General features: G+C 47.0%; 1 protein-coding gene across 4 annotated transcripts in view; it reads left to right on the plus strand.

Annotated features, from left to right (window-relative positions):
* Positions 1–17310, plus strand: part of LOC143834692 (L-gulonolactone oxidase-like) — a 60871-nt gene extending 43561 nt beyond the window's left edge. For 2 of the 4 annotated variants that reach the window (XM_077331384.1, XM_077331372.1), the window contains 6 exons: positions 3147–3254; positions 8341–8417; positions 11422–11571; positions 12985–13149; positions 15683–15773; positions 16903–17310. In XM_077331384.1, coding sequence (XP_077187499.1) covers positions 3147–3254; positions 8341–8417; positions 11422–11571; positions 12985–13149; positions 15683–15773; positions 16903–17031 — 720 coding nt within the window. In that variant the 3' untranslated portion in view covers positions 17032–17310. The remainder of the gene's footprint in view (positions 1–3146; positions 3255–8340; positions 8418–11421; positions 11572–12984; positions 13150–15682; positions 15774–16902) is intronic. The other 2 variants (XR_013229876.1, XM_077331377.1) reach the window with 2 other exon arrangements.
* The last annotated feature ends 691 nt before the right edge of the window (positions 17311–18001 follow it).

An 18001-nucleotide genomic window follows, 5' to 3' on the forward strand; every position in this document is an offset into this window, starting at 1 on the left:
GAGCCGGCATGATTTAAACAGCTCCATCTTCTTAATGATGCTCATTCAGGCAGTGGCAGTCAAAAACAACTACCCAAGGACAATTTCTCAAAATGAAAAAGCTCCGTTGCTCCCATAATCCATCTCCACGCATCGTCCCCCATCCGATAAATGTAGTCTTGGAAAGAGGACAGAGATACAGAACTTGGGGTCCTTGCATTAGTTTCTGATCAGGCCAGAATAACTGTTACATCAAGGTGCCAGTCAGAATCATTGGCCTTTATCTCCTTGAACTGGGGTTGCCAAATGCAACCGAGTCCTTATTTTTTATGAACACTTCAGATCTCATGAGCCTCTTGTGGCGCAGAGTGGTAAGGCTCTGAAAGTCTGAAAGCTTTGCCCATGAGGCTGGGAGTTCAATCCCAGCAGCCGGCTCAAGGTTGACTCAGCCTTCCATCCTTCCGAGGTCGGTAAAATGAGTACCCAGCTTGCTGGGGGGTAAACGGTAATGACTGGGGAAGGCACTGGCAAACCACCCCGTATTGAGTCTGCCATGAAAACGCTGGAGGGCGTCACCCCAAGGGTCAGACATGACTCGGTGCTTGCACAGGGGATACCTTTACCTTTACCTTTACCTCAGATCTCATAGCACAGAGGGGGTCGGCTATGGATAGATTCGTCCGTATTTTATTTTAGAGCCAGCATGCCGTACTGGGCTTGCACCAGAACATGAGAAATCTGGGTTCCAAGACCCATCTCTTTCTCAGCCCAACATACTTGACAGGGTTGTTATGAAGATAAGATAGAGGAAGGGACAACTGTAGACATTGCCATTAGCTCCTTGGAGAAAGGGTAAGATAAAAAATATTTTGGACATTGTCGTGACTTCTTTCTCAGCAGAATGAAATGCCAGCGAGGAGAAGTTCATTTCACATTCAGGATTAATCACATCTGATATGCCATTTCCCCTGCTGCTTGCATCTCAAAAGCTGCCTTGTTTTCATTGTATATATTATTATTCCTGTTAATTTTCATTACTGCATTCATTTTGCTTCCAGGGAGCTCAGTGGAATATATTCCTTGGCTTCCACATATGTTCTACCTCTTCTGATCCCTCTTGATTCTACCCCCCTTGACCTCTTGAACCCTCCATGCCCGATTGCTGAGGAACACTGAGACTTGTGAAAAGAATAGGATTTTTTAATTAATGTTATTGTTTGGTTTTACTGCAGTCTGACAAAATCAGGGAGAGGATGGTTGGTTTTGTCAGTTGTTTCAAAAGGAATGGACACCCCCAGTACACCCCACTTGAAGAGGAAGAGTTGTTTTTCTCTACCAGAGGGAGTCTCAAAGCGGCTTACAGTCGCCTTCCATTTCTTCTCCCCACAACAGACACCCTGTGAGGAGGGTGAGGCTGAGAGAGCCCTGATGTTACTGAAGAAGAAGAGTTGGTTCTTCTATGCCACTTTTCCCTACCCGAAGGAGTCTCAAAGCGGTTTACAGTCGCCTTCCCTTTCCCCACAACAGACACCCTGTGAGGTGGGTGAGGCTGAGAGAGCCCTGATATCACTGCTTGGTCAGAACAGCCTTATCAGTGCTGTGGCAATTCCAAGGTCACCCAACTGGCTGCATGTGGAGGAGGAGTGGGGAATCAAAACCGGCTCCCCAGATTAGAGGTCCACGTTCCTAACCACTATACCAAGCTGGCTCAACAAACTTGTTGAATTTGTTGATCTACCCTCTATTGGTGCTGTATTCATGAACTGTTTTCCAGCTCCCCAATAACTTTAACAATCATCCTGTTTATAGTAACAGTAAGTCCCTTGCAATCCCACTCATTTAGTACCAGGGTCCTGATAAATGGCTAGACTGACTATTTGAGAGCCAGTTTGGTGTAGTGATTGGGAGTGCGGACTTATAATCTGGCATGCCGGGTTCAATTCTGCGCTCCCACACATGCAACCAGCTGGGTGACCTTGGGCTCATCATAGGCCCTGATAAAACTGTTCTGACCGAGCAGTGATATCAGAGTTCTCTCAGCCTCACCCACCCCACAGGGTGTCTGTTGTGGGGAGAGGAATGGGAAGGCGACTGTAAGCCGCTTTGAGCCTCCTTCGGGTAGAGAAAAGCCGCATATAAGAATCAACTCTTCTTCTTCTTCTTCTTCTTCTTCTTCTTCTTCTTCTTCTTCTTCTTCTTCTTCTTCTTCTATTTGACAGTCAAGGCTACCCATGGGCTCCAGACAAAGATTCCTGTTTCCCTCTACACCAGCCTGACCCAACCCCAATGTTCTATGAAAACAAATCGCATTGTTCACTTGCATCTACGGGCCCCAAAAGAACATAAGAGCCCTGATGGATCAGACCAGTGGTCCATTTAGTCTAAGGTCTTGTTTCACACAGTGGCCAGTTGCTCATAGGGGCAACAGACAAAACATAGATGCCAAGATCTCCTAGAAATGGTATTCATGGGCAATGGGAGCTCCAGATGTGGAATTCTCAGCATCCTGTCTAGTTTGGACCTAGATTGGAGCTTTGAGGGTTCTGCCAATGTGTTTCATTTAGTTTAACATACACTGCCACAGGACTCTAACCATAACTGAGGAAGATGAACTGGCTTTTGATGAGGCCTAGTTTGTTTGCAGCTGGAATCCTCTGCACAATGCTAAGCTAGTGTATATGTGTGAGGGAGGGTTGTCTTTTCTGTCAACAAACCAATAGCTGAATGGTAGGATAGGCTCTGTTGTCTCCGCAAAGATATTTAAACCCCACATGATTTCTGCTTTACTGTTCATTAAAAAAAATGTACACACAGTGGTTTCTAGCCTCCCTACAAATACTCTTAATAGAGCTGCCAGTCTCCAGGTGGGGCCTTGAGGGTCATCTGTGTGGCTTTGTAGCTTACTGAGGTTCCACCCTCCACCATACCCTACCTTTCCCAGGCTCATCCTACAAAATCTCCTGGTTTTTCCTAACCCACAGATGGCAATTCTAACTCTTAACCCCTTTCAAAGTTATTCTGGGCTCCAAGTGCAGACCTCTTGAGCAGTCAAGGGACTGCCCTGGTTTTTTCTCTGAACCTGAATTTTTGAACACAGTTGAATTTTCTTCAGGACTTGAGCAATATCCCATTTTAAAAACAGTTATATTGGCTTATGTCTCTCCCAGGTCCTCGACAATCTAGATAGTCACCTGAAGAAATCCGAGTATTTCCGCTTCCTGTGGTTTCCCCACAGCGAAAACGTCAGTGTCATATACCAGGACCACACCAACAAGGTACATCCAATCATGTGGTGATGTTAAAGCATTCAGGATTACAGATTAGAACTAGAGGGGCATGTATATCTCCCTGGCTCTTGAGCATACTTTTAATACGGATTCCTTCTTTTCCTTGGCCATGAACTAAATATTTTGTATAAGGAAAATATTTGCCATTGTAACTGGTTGTTCTAATATACACATGATTGTTCTAATATACACATATATAAAAGAAGAGATAAGAAACGTCTATTGTTACGCATGGCAGGATCCCTGCCTTATGCCTTGGCACACTGTCTTCTACAACCAATGGCACCCCACAATAGTCTAGGCTTAAGCTAAAGCCATGACACTGCTAGGGTCAGCCAAGCCAGGCCAGACTCCATCTTAGAAATCTTGCTCTCTGCCTTAGGTTGGGAATGACAGCCTTTGCCTGGCCCAGAGGTACCTCTGGACTCAAGCTTGCATCAGCTCACCCCCCCCCCCCATTGTATTTCTAAGTGAGTGGACTGGCTTCCTCCTGTTTGCCTAAGGGCTCCTAGGAAAATCCTTTGTCTTGCAACATTTTTCACACTTGGCCCCTCTGCCAGGGGATATTTCCTCCCCACACCCTGCCAGCTAGACCTGATGGCTCTCTTCCTCAGAGCCATTAATACCTTTATCCAAATCCATTTACGGCCATTACCCCCCACTTGGCCAGGTATTGTCCTAATCTCTGGGGACCCTGGAAACTTCCAGCACATGCTTACCTGAGCCTTGTCACATAGCCCCCTTCCCAAAATCCTATAAAAACTGTGGCTTCACACAGCCACTCTGAGTGTCTTCCAACCCGGGACCTCCCACGCTGGTTCGTGCTTCTTCCTCTGACCCACCACTCCTCGGACAGGTAACTATCAAGCCTTCCACTCTTCCTCCCCCTTCTCTATATGACTGCTTGTATGTGTGTTAGCTATTTGTGTGTACTTTTGTTATTTTCCTTTCAATAAAAGCTTATATTAATATTTTACCTTTAAATCTGTGTTTGCCTTGAGTTCCCACAGGCGTAATAAACCCTCGTAGACATAGGTAACGATCTGATAAACGCTAAGTTACCCCCCTCTCGCAGCATTTGAGCTAATATTCCCCACAAGCTCAAAGATACGTGTTTTTAGGACACGTGTTCAGCAATTTGGATAACAGATTATGGTGCATCACGCGGGCAATTGCCCCAGGCTTACTCGGGAGTAAAGTGGACGCATGGCACTCTCCAGTAACCTGGACGTAAGGGGAAAAGCCCGTTTGAACTCTTGGCATAAGTGTGTGTGTTGTGTTGTCCACACCCGGCATCCTGTCCACCCCCTGATGTCGTCAACCTGTGTCTGGGCTGCTTGGATCCAAGAAAGGTGCAGTATCTTGAACTTGTCCCCCTGTAGAACTTAGTGTAACTTGTGCCCCTGTAGAACTTAGTGTATGTATGGTTTTTGCTTCTGTGTGTGTTTTGAATGTAACCCTGATATTTTCCCCAAATAAATCCCCTGAGTGTAAGCTTTTGTCTTCTTTATTTAAGAAGGGTTTCTTCCAGGGAAAGGACCCCGTAAAAATTGGTAGTAAAGATCCTGCGTTACCCAGCCTCTTGCTATATTCATAAATCCCCAGCAATTTGGGTAACACTATTGATATTTATTGTGAAATTGTTTAGCCCAGGATAGGTTCTGTTCTCTGTTACATTGTAACTGCTACTCCCACAGCCAATAAGGGAAACATCTTTAAAAAGAGAGAGAGCTGCTTGATTGTCTGTGGGACTTAAGGTTCCCAGGTCCTTCCTAGCCACTGGTGGGGGATGGAGTATCGTGTCCAGATCAAAGGAGGTGATGGTACCACTTTACTCTGCTCTGGTTCGGCCTCACTTGGAGTACTGTGTTCAGTTTTGGGCACCCCAGTTGAAGAGGGATGTAGACAAACTGGAGCGTGTCCAGAGAAGAGCAACGAAGATGGTGAGGGGTTTTGGAGACCAAGACATATGAGGAAAGGTTGGGGGAGCTTGGTCTGTTTAGACTGGAGAGGAGACAACTAAGACAGGATCTGATAGCCATCTTCAAGTATTTAAAAGGCTGCCATATAGAGGATGGAGCAGAGTTGTTCTCTCTTGCCCCAGAGGGACAGACCAGAATGAATGGGATGAAATTAATTCAAAAGAAATTCCATCTAAACATCCGGAAGAAGTTCCTGACAGTTAGAGCAGTTCCTCAGTGGAACAGGTTTCCTCGGGAGGTGGTAGGTTCTCCATCTTCTTTGGAAATTTTTAAACAGAGGCTGGATAGCCATCTGACGGAGAGGCTGATTCTGTGAAGGCTTAAGGGGGTGGCAGGTTACATTAGATGAATGATAGGCTTGTGAGTGTCCTGCATAGTGCAGGAGGTTGGACTAGATGACCCAGGAGGTCCCTTCCAATATGATTCTATGATTCTATGGGGGGTAGGGTTGCCAGATCCAGGCTGAAAAACTCCTGGACTGGAGCCAGGGCAGGTGGAGCCAGGGGAGGACAAGGAGCTCAGTGAGGTACAATGGCATAGAGTCCACCTTCCAAACCTCCATTTTCTCCAATGCAACTACTCTCCATAGTCAGGAGATGAGCTTCAATTCCAGGGGATTCCCCAGCTCCCACTTGGAGGTTGGCATCTCTAGTTAGGGCCTACAATGGGAAAATGTTGAGAGAAAGCGTCATGTGTGCTTCCCTAAACACACGTGTTATGAGGCTGCTTTGAGGTCATGGCCACGGCTGATAGTACTTGGTGCTGAATCAACATTTGGCAACCTTCATTATTTCTCCAAGTTAACTGCATGGGAACATATTTCTGATATACGAAGAGCCATGTTATATTTTTCCAAGGCCTGGGAGAAGCAAAGCGAGTCAAAAATGCCACAGCATCTTGGTTAGGCTTACCTGGTTAGGCTAAGTATTTTCCCCAGGGGCTGCTTGCACATTAGCAAGCCTCTCAATTTCCCTGCCAAGTTCCTTTCTCTCAGCCACTATAATAAGGAAAATGATCCCAGGGAAGGGGGAGGATGAATGTGGAGTTTGCATTTGTGTCTGCTCTGTTGCATTGTGCTTCATGGTACTGAATTTCTGCATGCAAGTGGCTGGCCTTCACCCCTTCAGGCATTCTCCCATCTGCACAGAGGCCAGATTCTGCCCTGAGATCAACTTCCACGTGGCTGGTAGGATATCTAATAACCCAGTCACACTGGAGGAAGCTGAGCACATGTGTCTCCCATGAAGTCAGTGCCACCCGGGGAGGGGAGAAGCCCAGTTTCAAGAGGCAGAACCACACCATCCCATTTCAGTGTTTACCCAGCCATGCAGGAGTCTCTTGCCAGTCAACCGTGGCTGAGAGAATGTGCTTGTAGCTGTAAAGTGGGCATGGAATGGCAGAGGGAGCCACCTCGTCTCAAAGGGGTGAGATGGGAGCAGGTTGGCCCTTGAATGTGCCAGGGGAATTCCTGAAGAGACAGGTCTCCTAGAGCAGGGGTAGTCAACCTGTGGTCCTTCAGATTTTCATGGACTACAATTCCCATGAGCCCCTGCCAGCATTTGCCAGCCCCTGTCCTAGAGGGCCACTGGCAGCCAGGAATGATCCTGAGGAGTTCTACTGGCTATTATTATTTATCCTATGGCATGTGTAGCATAGATCTTAGGATTGTCTGGCAGCCAAGCAAGGGGACCTTGGGAGGTGATTTGCCTTTTCTGCCTCCATGGTGTTCCTTGGAGGTATGACTCTTGGAGGAATGACCCCTCATGTTGCTTGGTGGTGTCCCTTCCCAATACTTGCTAGGGATGACCCTGCTTAGCTTCCAAGATCTGACGGGATCAGGCTTCCCTGGGCTATCTGGGCCCTGCAGGGCCCTTTGAGATAGGAGGCAGATGGCTGCCGCACAGGAGGATGCATCTGGAAACCCCACACCTCACTCTCCTTAGATGCTGTCCAGGGACTGGGCAGCCCAGCTTGCTCCTGGGGCCATTTTCCCAGCCTGTGTCAAAACCTCTGATGAGGAGGAGGGAAGGGAGTTTAAAAGGCTGCTCCTGCAGAGTGGTGAGAGAGAGGCAGAAGAACAACTCCTCATGAGAGCTAATCGCAAGGGGCGGATAACCCAAAGCTTGCATGATCAATGCACATGACCAGTTTGTTTCCAGGCTAGATCCAAGATGTCACTTTGGAACTTTAGAGCTGGATTTGGGCAAGGCTGTTAAAAGGGGATGAAGCAGTTTCAGGAGCCCAGCCAGGTGCCATGGGGGATAGTAGCAATAAACCTGTTCTCATTGAGCATCTTGTGTGTATGTCCTTCTGAAAGGGGTGGGGGCTGAGGGAATCTTTGTGTGGAATCCCTGGGGGTTCCAGACAGGCCTGAATCCAATAGACTTCAAGGGACATCTTCCCCACCCTCTCCTTGCCCATACGTTGCACTAATCAGGGGCCACCACTTTCGTCAGTGAGGCTGTCCTGCTAAGAACTGGGCCTTTTCAGCAGTGGCACCAACCATTGCATGGGTCCCATTCTTGGCCAGGGATTCTTGAGGAAATTTACAGTGAAAACGGAACCATCCCAGATGTGCTGAGGTTACTGAGTGATGAGATACTCTCCTGATTTTGTGGCCCACTCCAACTCACTGGGGATCTATTTCAGTGAGAAACGAAAGAAAGAAGAAGTATGACCTGATAAGCACCATGCATGCCCACCAGTGTGGTGTCTTCAGTTCTTTACTGGGTTGTTGTTATAAGGCTGGATCATGGATGTTATATAGGGTTGACAACCCCAGATTTGGGGCTTGGGGGTGGAGCCTGGGGGAGGCGGGGTTTGGGGAGTTTGAGGACCTCCGCAGGGTACAATGCCATCAAGCCCACCCTCCAAAGCAGCTGTTTTCTCCAGGGGAACTGAACTTTGCTTTCTCTCAATTGTCCTTCTGGGAGATCTTCAGGCTGGCAACCCTGGATACGAAGCCTGTTGCACATGAGTGGAAAGTGCTGTGCAAGTGCTACGTATTTGTCATAGTACAGCAGAAGCAGTACAGCCTAGACTTGCTGGACTGGAGGTACAAACCATTCCTCCTCTTTCATGTGTCTTTGCAGCCTGCCTCTTCCTCAGCCAGCTGGTTCTGGGACTATGCCGTTGGGTATTACCTGCTGGAGCTCCTTCTCTGGATCAGGTAACTCTCAGCTTGGGTTCACATCACACACCAGCGGGTTTCAGCAGAACAAACTTCCTGGTGGAATATATGTGTTTATTCTGGCCTGAGAGCTGTGTCTCTGTTCCTTTGACAGTGGAGTTTTACACTGGTAAAAGGAGGTTATGCAGGCGGAGAGCGCCTGCAAGCAGGGAGTAGCTCTGCCTCCAACGGCATGGAGTTGTCAAGATCCATGCCTCTCTTTCTAGCCTGTTCTTCCTCTAAAGGACCCAGAAAAGCATATAACCAGTTCCCAGTTTGTCTGCCTGCCAGCCACTGCTCAGCATTCTGCCTTCTTCATTTTGAACTGACCTCTACCGTGCAATTGCACTTTTATCATGTACCCTCCCTAACAAAAGCAGGACATCTTTTATTAAGGTAAAGGTAAAGCACCGAGTCATGTCTGACCCTTGGGGTGATGCCCTCTATCGTTTTCATGGCAGACTCAATACAGGGTGGTTTGCCAGTGCCTTCCCCAGTCATTACCGTTTACCCCCCAGCAAGCTGGGTAGTCATTTTACCGACCTCGGAAGGATGGAAGGCTGAGTCAACCTTGAGCCGACTGCTGGGATCGAACTCCCAGCCTCATGGGCAGAGCTTTCAGACTGCATGTCTGCTGCCTTACCACTCTGCGCCACAAGAGGCTCTAATCATCTTTTATTAAGACCAGTCAAAATAATACAATGCTCTGGGTATGAGCTTGCAAGTTCTGCAGAACTCTTCCTCAGGCCGGGGTGTTCGAAAAAAAGGAAGGAATAAAGAAACAGAAGATATTTCAGGTCACTGTCTTTTGGCCTCCCCCTGCATCTTGGATAAGCTGCTCTGTTGCAGACTCCAATAGGCACAGGGTGTGACTCTGTCCTTTGCAAAAGGAGCCCAATCCAACAGAAAACACAAAACCCAGCTGTGGATCACAGAAACGGTGCCTTGAAGGCAGAGAAAATGTGACGTAAATATCCCTTAAATAAACCTGCAAACAAGCCAGCCATTCTCTAAACCTCTTCAGATTGTAATCGGAATGAATTAGAACTCTGATTTAAAAACACCAAGATGATAATTAAACAAAGGACTTGAAGCACCTTAAAGATTAATCAATTTTTATTCTGGCATAAGCTTAGCTGTGACGGGATCCCTCTCTGAAATTGATATTCTGGATTACTTTCACTCCCTGAGGGTTCTCTCCTACATTGTACATCAACCAGATTTGCCCATAGAAACATGCAGGCTCAAGGTAGATTAATTTTATTGTTTAGAGAATAAGATTAGACCAATAGTCCATCTAGTCTATCCAGCATCCTGGCTCACACCGTGGTCAATTAGTTCCTCTGCATGACCAACAACAGAGCATTGAAGCTCACAGAACTCTCCTGCCATGCTGCACTGAACTGAGTTTACTGAGTTGGTGGTCTGGGTCAAGAAGGGAAACGGCTTGCAAAATCCTTTATGTATGTATGCATTTATTTATTTATTATATTTATTGGAGCTGCATATTCATAATTTGCATTGACAACTGGCACCTGGATTTAGGGGTTGTTAAAACTTTTCTTAGAACATTTAGATGCCACATTTTCTCTCTGTTCAAGGCAGTATTTATTAATTATGTTTTTTTCTTGGTTGGTTAAGTCTTGTCTTACGCTCCCTTACTCCACTACGTGTGATAACTACAATTGTGCTGCCACCTAGTGGCGTATAGTTGCACCACAATTGAAACCTTGGGGTTGAGTGGAGAAAAATGTGCATCCACACATTTCAGAGAATTGCAGCCAAAGGCTTCTTGAGTATGGCTGGTTTCCCAATTGCACCCTTAGAAATACTTAATAGGAAGAATCATCCTGGGACCATTTAATCAAACTTTTCTTGCAATTTTTAAAAAACTGCGTGATATGTCAAGTGTTGATGCTTACAGAGTAAATGTTGCACTGAGACGAGAAGAGGTGGGTCCTTATCCTGGCATTGTAGGAAGGTTGCTGATGAACATTTCCTTGTTTTTTCCTTTCCATTTCCCTCCTCTGTCTCCTTCTGAGCTGTGCAGGGCCCTGTACAACTGCATGGATAAAAGCCCAGCTCCCTTACCCAATCAACTGTATGGGTATGACATTGGGACTGTGTACCATGGTGTGACTCTAAGGATTCCCCACCACCAGGAAAAAGAACTGTAGTGTCATCTCTCTAGCCTACTCCTGATACAGTTAAACAACAGAGCCAGCTGCTGTAGTGGTTAAGAGCAGTGGCTACTAATCTGGCAAGCCAGGTTTGATTCCCTGCATCTCTACATGCAGCCAGTTGAGTGAACTTGTGCTACTCATAGTCCTGTTAGAGCTCTTCTGACCAAGCAGCCTTGCCAGGGCTCTCTCAGCCCCACCTACCTCACAGGGTGCCTGTTGTGGGGAGAGGAAGAGAAGGCAATTGTAAGCCGCTTTAAGACTCCTTTGGGCAGTGAAATGTGGGGTATAAAACCAGCTCTTCTTCTTCTATCATTGCATACCCCCCCAACTCTTGTAAATTACCCTAATTGCTATGTATTGATACAACTCATTGCAATGTTTTTCTGTCTGTGCATGAAGGATTTTGCAAGCAGTTTGCCTTTTTTGAGCCAGAGCACCAATTCAGTGTACTCAGTTATGTGCAGCATTTCAGGAGAGTTGTGTGAGGGTAAGGCTTTCCTTCAGCATCCCACTACAGAGCTCTGGCAAAGGTTTTACAGGTTGCTGAAGAAGGAAGTTTTCCCAGTATGATTTTCCCAACTAGTGAGCTCTTGCAGCGCGACAGAACTTTTGGCTTTACTGCTTTGCATCCAAATAGCAGCCTTTTCCCTGCCAAAACGCATTGTTCACATCACTTCCATTCAAGCATGATCTATAGACCCCCAATCCCTGCTGCTTTGCCAAGGCTAGGCTGGCAAACTTTCCTGCACCCAGATGGCCTCTGGGTGCCAGATCTCCAGATATATCCATCTTTTAACTCGCCTCTTCTGCCTTTCCTGCAGCACGTTCCTGCCCTGCCTGCTTCCCTGGATCAACCACTTTTTCTTCTGGCTTCTCTTCACTGGCAAAGTGGAAAATGTCAACCTGAGCTACAAGATCTTCAACTACGAGTGCCGTTTCAAGCAGCATGTGCAGGACTGGGCCATCCCCATGTAAGCCAGTTGGGTCAGTGGGAGTTCGTGAAGGGAGGAAGAACTGGATGAATTGTGTGCTGTTAAGCATTTGAACTTGAAGTTCCTATCCTGCACATTTGAATAGACTTAACTGGGTAATCAGATTCTTGTCTGATGGGCCACAGAGCAAGGTCTGAAGCAGATTGACAGAAAGCAATGAGTTGTCTGGCAGTGAGGAATATGCCTCAGGTTCCAAGTGGCAGGGCAAAGTGGGGCTCTTCAGAACCTTGGAGAGCTCCCAGGGAGGGCAGATGTTGTTTCAGCTGTAGTCAGAGTCCAGCTGAGCCCTGAGAGGTAGAGGAGCAGGCCAACATGTGTCCTTTAGCTGGGGGCTACTGGAAATCTAGTTTTGGCTTCAAACTATGTCCTACAATATAACTGGGGGGATTCCAGCTTGATTTATCATCTGGAACTTTTTGGGTAGAAGTGGGGGACCTTGGGTGCTTGGCTAAGTATTGAAACTGCACATTCACATTTTGCACTTGACAGCTGGCACCGTGCCCTTTTCTGTGGGGAGGGCCAGATAGAGTCCTTTTTCTTTTGTGGGATTGCACAAAGTGACACCTCTGAGGGAAATTCTTGCTGACCCAGATCTATATAGACCCCTTCCTCTCTGAAGTCATTGGACTGGATCCAGCCACTGTGCCCAGCAAAATTTGAAGCTTTCCTCCAGCCTAAGGAGCCTTCTTCCAACTTGTCATTCTTCTACTTTGTTCAGTACAATTGCCGGATCCAACCTTGGGTAAGAATTGTGCAAGGACCAGTACCCACAGGGAGAGAAATCGAGTCATTATGCTACTGGCAACAAGGAATTGCCAAAAGCACGCTCCTGAAAACAGAGATGCTGAATCTTAACCCCCTCCGCTGGTCTGAAAACGCTTCCCCTAGCCACAGATATGCAGTTAGGCTGGCGTTTGCTGGCAGGGGCTCATGGGAATTGTAGTCCATGGACATCTGGAGGACTGCAGGTTGACTACCCCTGCCCCCGGAGATACAGATGGATTCCAAGCACATTTTGCCTCTAGAGCTCCCAAAACCAGAGATGCTGGGGCACGAACCTGGGCATGTGCTTGGATCACTGAGCTGTGGCCCAAACTGGTATTTAACTTTTTGCACCTTTTATATGCTGTAGCCTGATACCATCAGATCCTGGAGGTTAAGTAGAGCCAGGCCTGGCTAGTACTTGGAAGGGAGGCCTCCAAGGGATTCCAGGGCTTGCTAAGCAGAGGCAGGCCGTGGAAAACCACCTTTGCATGCCTCTTAAGGCATAAGGCAGCTGTGATCTGTGATGGTTCTTTCCAAACCCCAAAGTTCCTGGGATAAACACGCTGCTTCAGAGCTTAAAGTGCTTCATATTGCCTGAGTGGTGGTGTGTGTGTTGTCCTCCTGCAGTGAAAAAACAAAAGAGGCTCTTTTGGAGCTGAAGGGTATCCTGGAGAGCAATCCCAAAGTGGTCGCCCACTACCCGGTGGAAGTGCGCTTCACCCGAGGGGATGATATTCTGCTGAGCCCCAGTTTCCAGAGGGACAGCTGCTACATGAACATCATCATGTACAGGTAAGGAAGGGGAGGCCGAGATCAAGGCCGTTTGGGCTGTGCGATACGGGAGGTTCCATTCAGCACCAGCCAGAAGTAAAGCTATGCCCACTTAGGACTGACTGGCAGGGATGACTGGTTCTGGTCAAAAGCCTGCATTGATTGGATTCAATTTTCCTGAAACAGAATGGGAAATAAAAATCTCCACCTGTTTCCCCTTTCAGCTGCAGACGCTCAGCTTGCCCTGCATGCAGAAGCATTTTATCTAGTAGCACATGTAGCATGTATGACAGGCCACGTGGTTCCCACAGTGTTGTACAGTTAGGGGGCTTCACACTGAGATAGTTAAGGGGTCTTCATATCTATCGCTCATTGAGCAGGAGTGCCGACCACAAGCCCCAGAAGTGTGAAAGTCCCCTTAGATATTTGGACACCGTGCTCACACATCCTGCCAAGGTTCAAGAAACAGAGGGTGAATGTGAGGACTATGGCCATGTTTTCCTTCACCGCAGATGATTCCCAAAATAAAAGGACGCTTCTAGGTAATCGTGGCTGACTCTTTCTGTTTAAAACTATTGTGTGGGTATTTTAGAGTGGTATAGAGTGAACTATTGATGAGCACTGTGTTAGTGCTACTGTGTGTTTTGTGTGCAGCACAAGTAACAGTGCCGATATTGCTCTGTTAAATCCCCCACAAATCCTCAGATTGGGCCCTGACTGATGGGGGGGGCAGTGTGATTTAATTTGCTCACAAATGATCTAGAAGCAGGGATGAGTTGCGTAGTGGCCAAGTTTGCAGGCAGTACAAAATTATTCAGGATGGCGAAAACCAAGGCCAGCAATGAAAAGCTCATGAAGCCAAGTGGGGGAGTGGGTGACACTGTGGCAAATGGTTCCAAGGAAGCAATGTATTGTGATGCCCATTGGAACCAAAGGATGCCAACTTAAAGGGCACGTTAAAGGGCCCTTGGTGAGATTGACGGGGAAAGAGCCCTGGGGGTTGTGGTGGATAGGGCAGGGGAAGGGTCAGCTCCGTGTATTGCAGCAGTGGGGGAACATGTGTGGTGGAGATTCTTAAGAAAGAGATTGAAAATAAAATGGCCATTATTATGTGGTCCCCCACAGGGCATTATAACATTGGCTGTTTTCTTTTCAACACCTTCCCTAATAATCCCCAGCATAGAGTTTGCCTTTTTCACTGCTACGGCACACTGGGTGGGTATAAATCTATGGTGCAACCTCATTTGGAATACTGTGTGCAGTTCTAGACACCGTATCTCAAAAAGGACATCCTAGAGCAGGGGAATATACAGAAGTGGTCGACCAAGATGATTAAGAAGAGTTGATTCTTACATGTCACTTTTCTCTATCAGAAGAAGTCTCAAAGTGACTTCCAATTGCCCTCCATTCCTCTCCCCACAACAGCCAGGGCTGTGATGAGCTCAAGGTCACCCAGCTGGCTGCACAGGGAGGAGCAGGGAAGCTAACCCAGCTCCCCAGATTAGAAGCCGCTGCTCTTAACCACTACACCAAGCTGGTTGTTAGGGAGTTGGAGCATTTTCCTATGAGGAAAGGCAGAAGAGTGAGGGACTTTTTAGTTTAGAAAAGAGATGATTAAGAGGGAAATGACTGTTTATATAATTATGTGTAGGGTAGATACTTGGACTTGAGGGCGTCCAATGAAATTGATGACTTCTAGATTCAGGAAGGACAAAAAATATGTTTCTTTTCTCAATGAGTTATTAAAAGGTGGAATTTGCTCACACAATGGATGACTAACATGTACAGCTCATGGCCACAGAAATAGACAACTTGAAAAGGGGATTAGACAGATTGACAGTAGACCAGACTGCCAGCAGCTACTAGCCCTAGTGACTAAAATAAACCCCCAAATTCTGAATTCTAGTGCCAGGAGACAACATCCCTGTAAGGTTATGGATTCTGTGTCCTGTTGGCCCTTGAGTGTAACTGATTGGCCTCCACATGGGTCAGGATGATGGATTAGGTGAACCACAGGTGTGATCCAGCAGGGCTCTTCTTATGTTCATTAGGGAAAAAACAACCTTGATGCAACTCTATGTATGATTGCATCAAGATTCATTTTGTGCAGCACCTTTCCCCTTATATATATGCAACAAAAGTGTCAAGTTACTTGCCTTAAAAAAAAAACAGAAAGCTGGTATTTCAAAGAAACTATGACTGCTATAATGCTTTAACAATATTTCAGTTGTTGATTTTAAAGAAGCTCCCTCCCCCAGTGACTTGGGAGGAAAGGCCACCACAGAAAACTAGGGCAGGGAAAATGTAGGTTAACCTGCAAAGTGGAATCCCCATTGTCCCTATGTTGTGGCAGCAGTCGCATCCACAAAGGGAAACCATTCTACCCCATCCTATGAGAACAATACCTTTGTTATCTGCAGGGATCATGAGGGGGCCAACTAGCAATAGAATGGAACTTTCTGCACATTTGCAAGCCCTGCAACTCTGTTCATGATCATCCCAAACTCTGGTGTGCCACATTATTCAGGTGATTCCGTCTTGCTTCAATTTCCAGGCCCTATGGGAAGGATGTCCCACGTCTTGACTACTGGCTCGCCTATGAGGGGATTATGAAGAAGTTTGGAGGGAGACCGCATTGGGCAAAGGTACTGGGGCTAGATTCTATCTTTCCCACAAACACAGATGCTCGGACACATGAACGGGGTCACTCACTCTCGGGTTACCTCGTTTTACTCCCCCCCCCCCAGCAGACCTAGAGTGAACTGCCCCCTGTTGGTTCTGTTTGGCAAGCAAAACAAAACAGAATGAAACACCTGGAAGCAGTTGTGTTGTCAGGAGCAAAGACAGTGTCCATTTCTCAGCATCTAAGTTGTCAGAAGCGAAAGCTTCCAATGGACTCTGTGAAAGGGGCTTTTAAACTCCCCAGCCTCCATGGAGCCATTTGGCTAATGTCTGCCCCTCAAGCAATAACCTTCACACTCAAGGCTGGGGAGCTGCCACATGTCCAATTTAGATTGGAGGCAGTATCTGACAGAACCGTCTCCCTCTCCCCCTGCCCCTCCCTCATCCAGCCAAACACGCAGTGTCACTCACTTGAGAGCTGGCATGACCAACACTATAGATGTAGATATAGATATACCCAATCCTTTAACCTGGAGATCCTGTGGGGAGACTGAACCAGGGGCTTTCTGCATACGAAGTCCATGCTCTGCCACTGAGCCACATCCCTTTCCCAGCCTTTTACACACATACAATGGTCTGCACAAAGGCTTTTCCTTGATATTGGGAACACTATTGCTATATCAAGCATTTATTATTATTAACAATGAGAAATTAGGTATTGCTAGGAGACTCCCAGGCCTAGGTGTGTAAAGAGGTGAGATGAAGCAACATTATCCAGTGCCACCACCCCTACCTCGCCCCACTTGCCACAGGGCCCTCCCTTTGCTGCCTTTCCCCCCTCCCCCTCAGAACAGCCATATGTTCCTTTTTTCCTCATCCCATGGGAGGCATCTTTTTGAACAACACATGGCAACCACATTTCTCTTGTGAGACTCTTTTGGAAACCTTCTTGGGATACACAGCTTGCTGAGCTGTGTTGAAAGGTGCCCAGAAGACAAGGAAGGGAGGAGCTACCCCATATGGAGGTATTGTCAGGGGGGCTTGGCCTCAGGCAGTGCCTTTTGCCAGACGACCCCACTGCATGCGTCTGTCTCTTCCTCACAGCCAGGGAAGGGAAGAATAATGGCATTTACTCTGTTTCTTTGGCACCAGGCCCACACATGCACCCGGGGGGACTTTGAGAAGATGTATCCTGAGTTCCCAAAGTTCTGTGCCATCAGGGAGAAGCTGGACCCCCGGGGAATGTTCCTGAATGCCTACCTGGAGAAGGTCTTCTACTGATAGCTGGACAGGAAAAGGTGGCCATGGGGAAACATCTCCAGAGGCCATTTGCAGGACCAAGTGACAACACTCCCTTAGTGAGGTCAGACAATGAGCCAAACTAACAGGAGATCTATGAAGCTATTCAGTGTGTTGAAACGTTTTCTACTTCCTCCCACAGTGTTAACTGAAGAAGCTGCCCCTACTTTTCTTGTCACCCCCAATGAAGAGTGAACTCATTTGAAACGCACCATGAGAAGCTTGGTTTTTGATTCCTATTAAACTGCATCTGTATCTACATTGTAAGTTTTTGTTGTGATTTAGAGCGCATTTTATTCATTCAAATACACCAGTCGACACATCCAGAATTAACCTAACCAGCCTGAGTGAACTGTATGGAGATTGTTTGGCCACAAGAGGGCAGGTATGTCCCAGTGTAAATTGCAGCGGTATTTCCACCAACCCAAGTAAGAGTCAGGAAGAGCCCTGCAAAGCTTAGTGATGCATTCAGTTAAAACTGAATTAAGGCATAGAATTGGAGATGCCAGAAAATCAAATAGAGCAAGATTTGGGTGGGGTTCCTTTTCCTATCACGTCTCTTGTGCTTGTTTCCATCTGGCCCATTGTGCTCTGTCACTCTGTGTTTAAAACTCCAGGATCCCCAAATATATTTGTGCATGTGCAGCATTGCTCTAAACCACACTGGATCATGGGCTAAGTAGTATATAAGCACACACGAGCATATGTAGCTTTTGAGGCCATGAAAGGACTGAAGGAAGTGAGAGGCTGCACATTTGTGAACACATCAAGGTTCGTGGAAGACTAGACTGAAAATCTGGCAGGCCAGGTGGATTTCCTACAGATACCAGTGATGCATCACAAGGTCAGAAAAATCCTTAGCAGAATCCTGCCAAAGAAGAGGGAGTTGTCCATCCCTAGCAGATGACAGTAAGGTAGAGATGGCGCTGGTGCTAAAATAAAAATACCTTTG

The sequence above is a fragment of the Paroedura picta genome, chromosome 1, assembly GCF_049243985.1.
Source record: "Paroedura picta isolate Pp20150507F chromosome 1, Ppicta_v3.0, whole genome shotgun sequence".
Lineage (NCBI taxonomy): Eukaryota > Metazoa > Chordata > Lepidosauria > Squamata > Gekkonidae > Paroedura > Paroedura picta.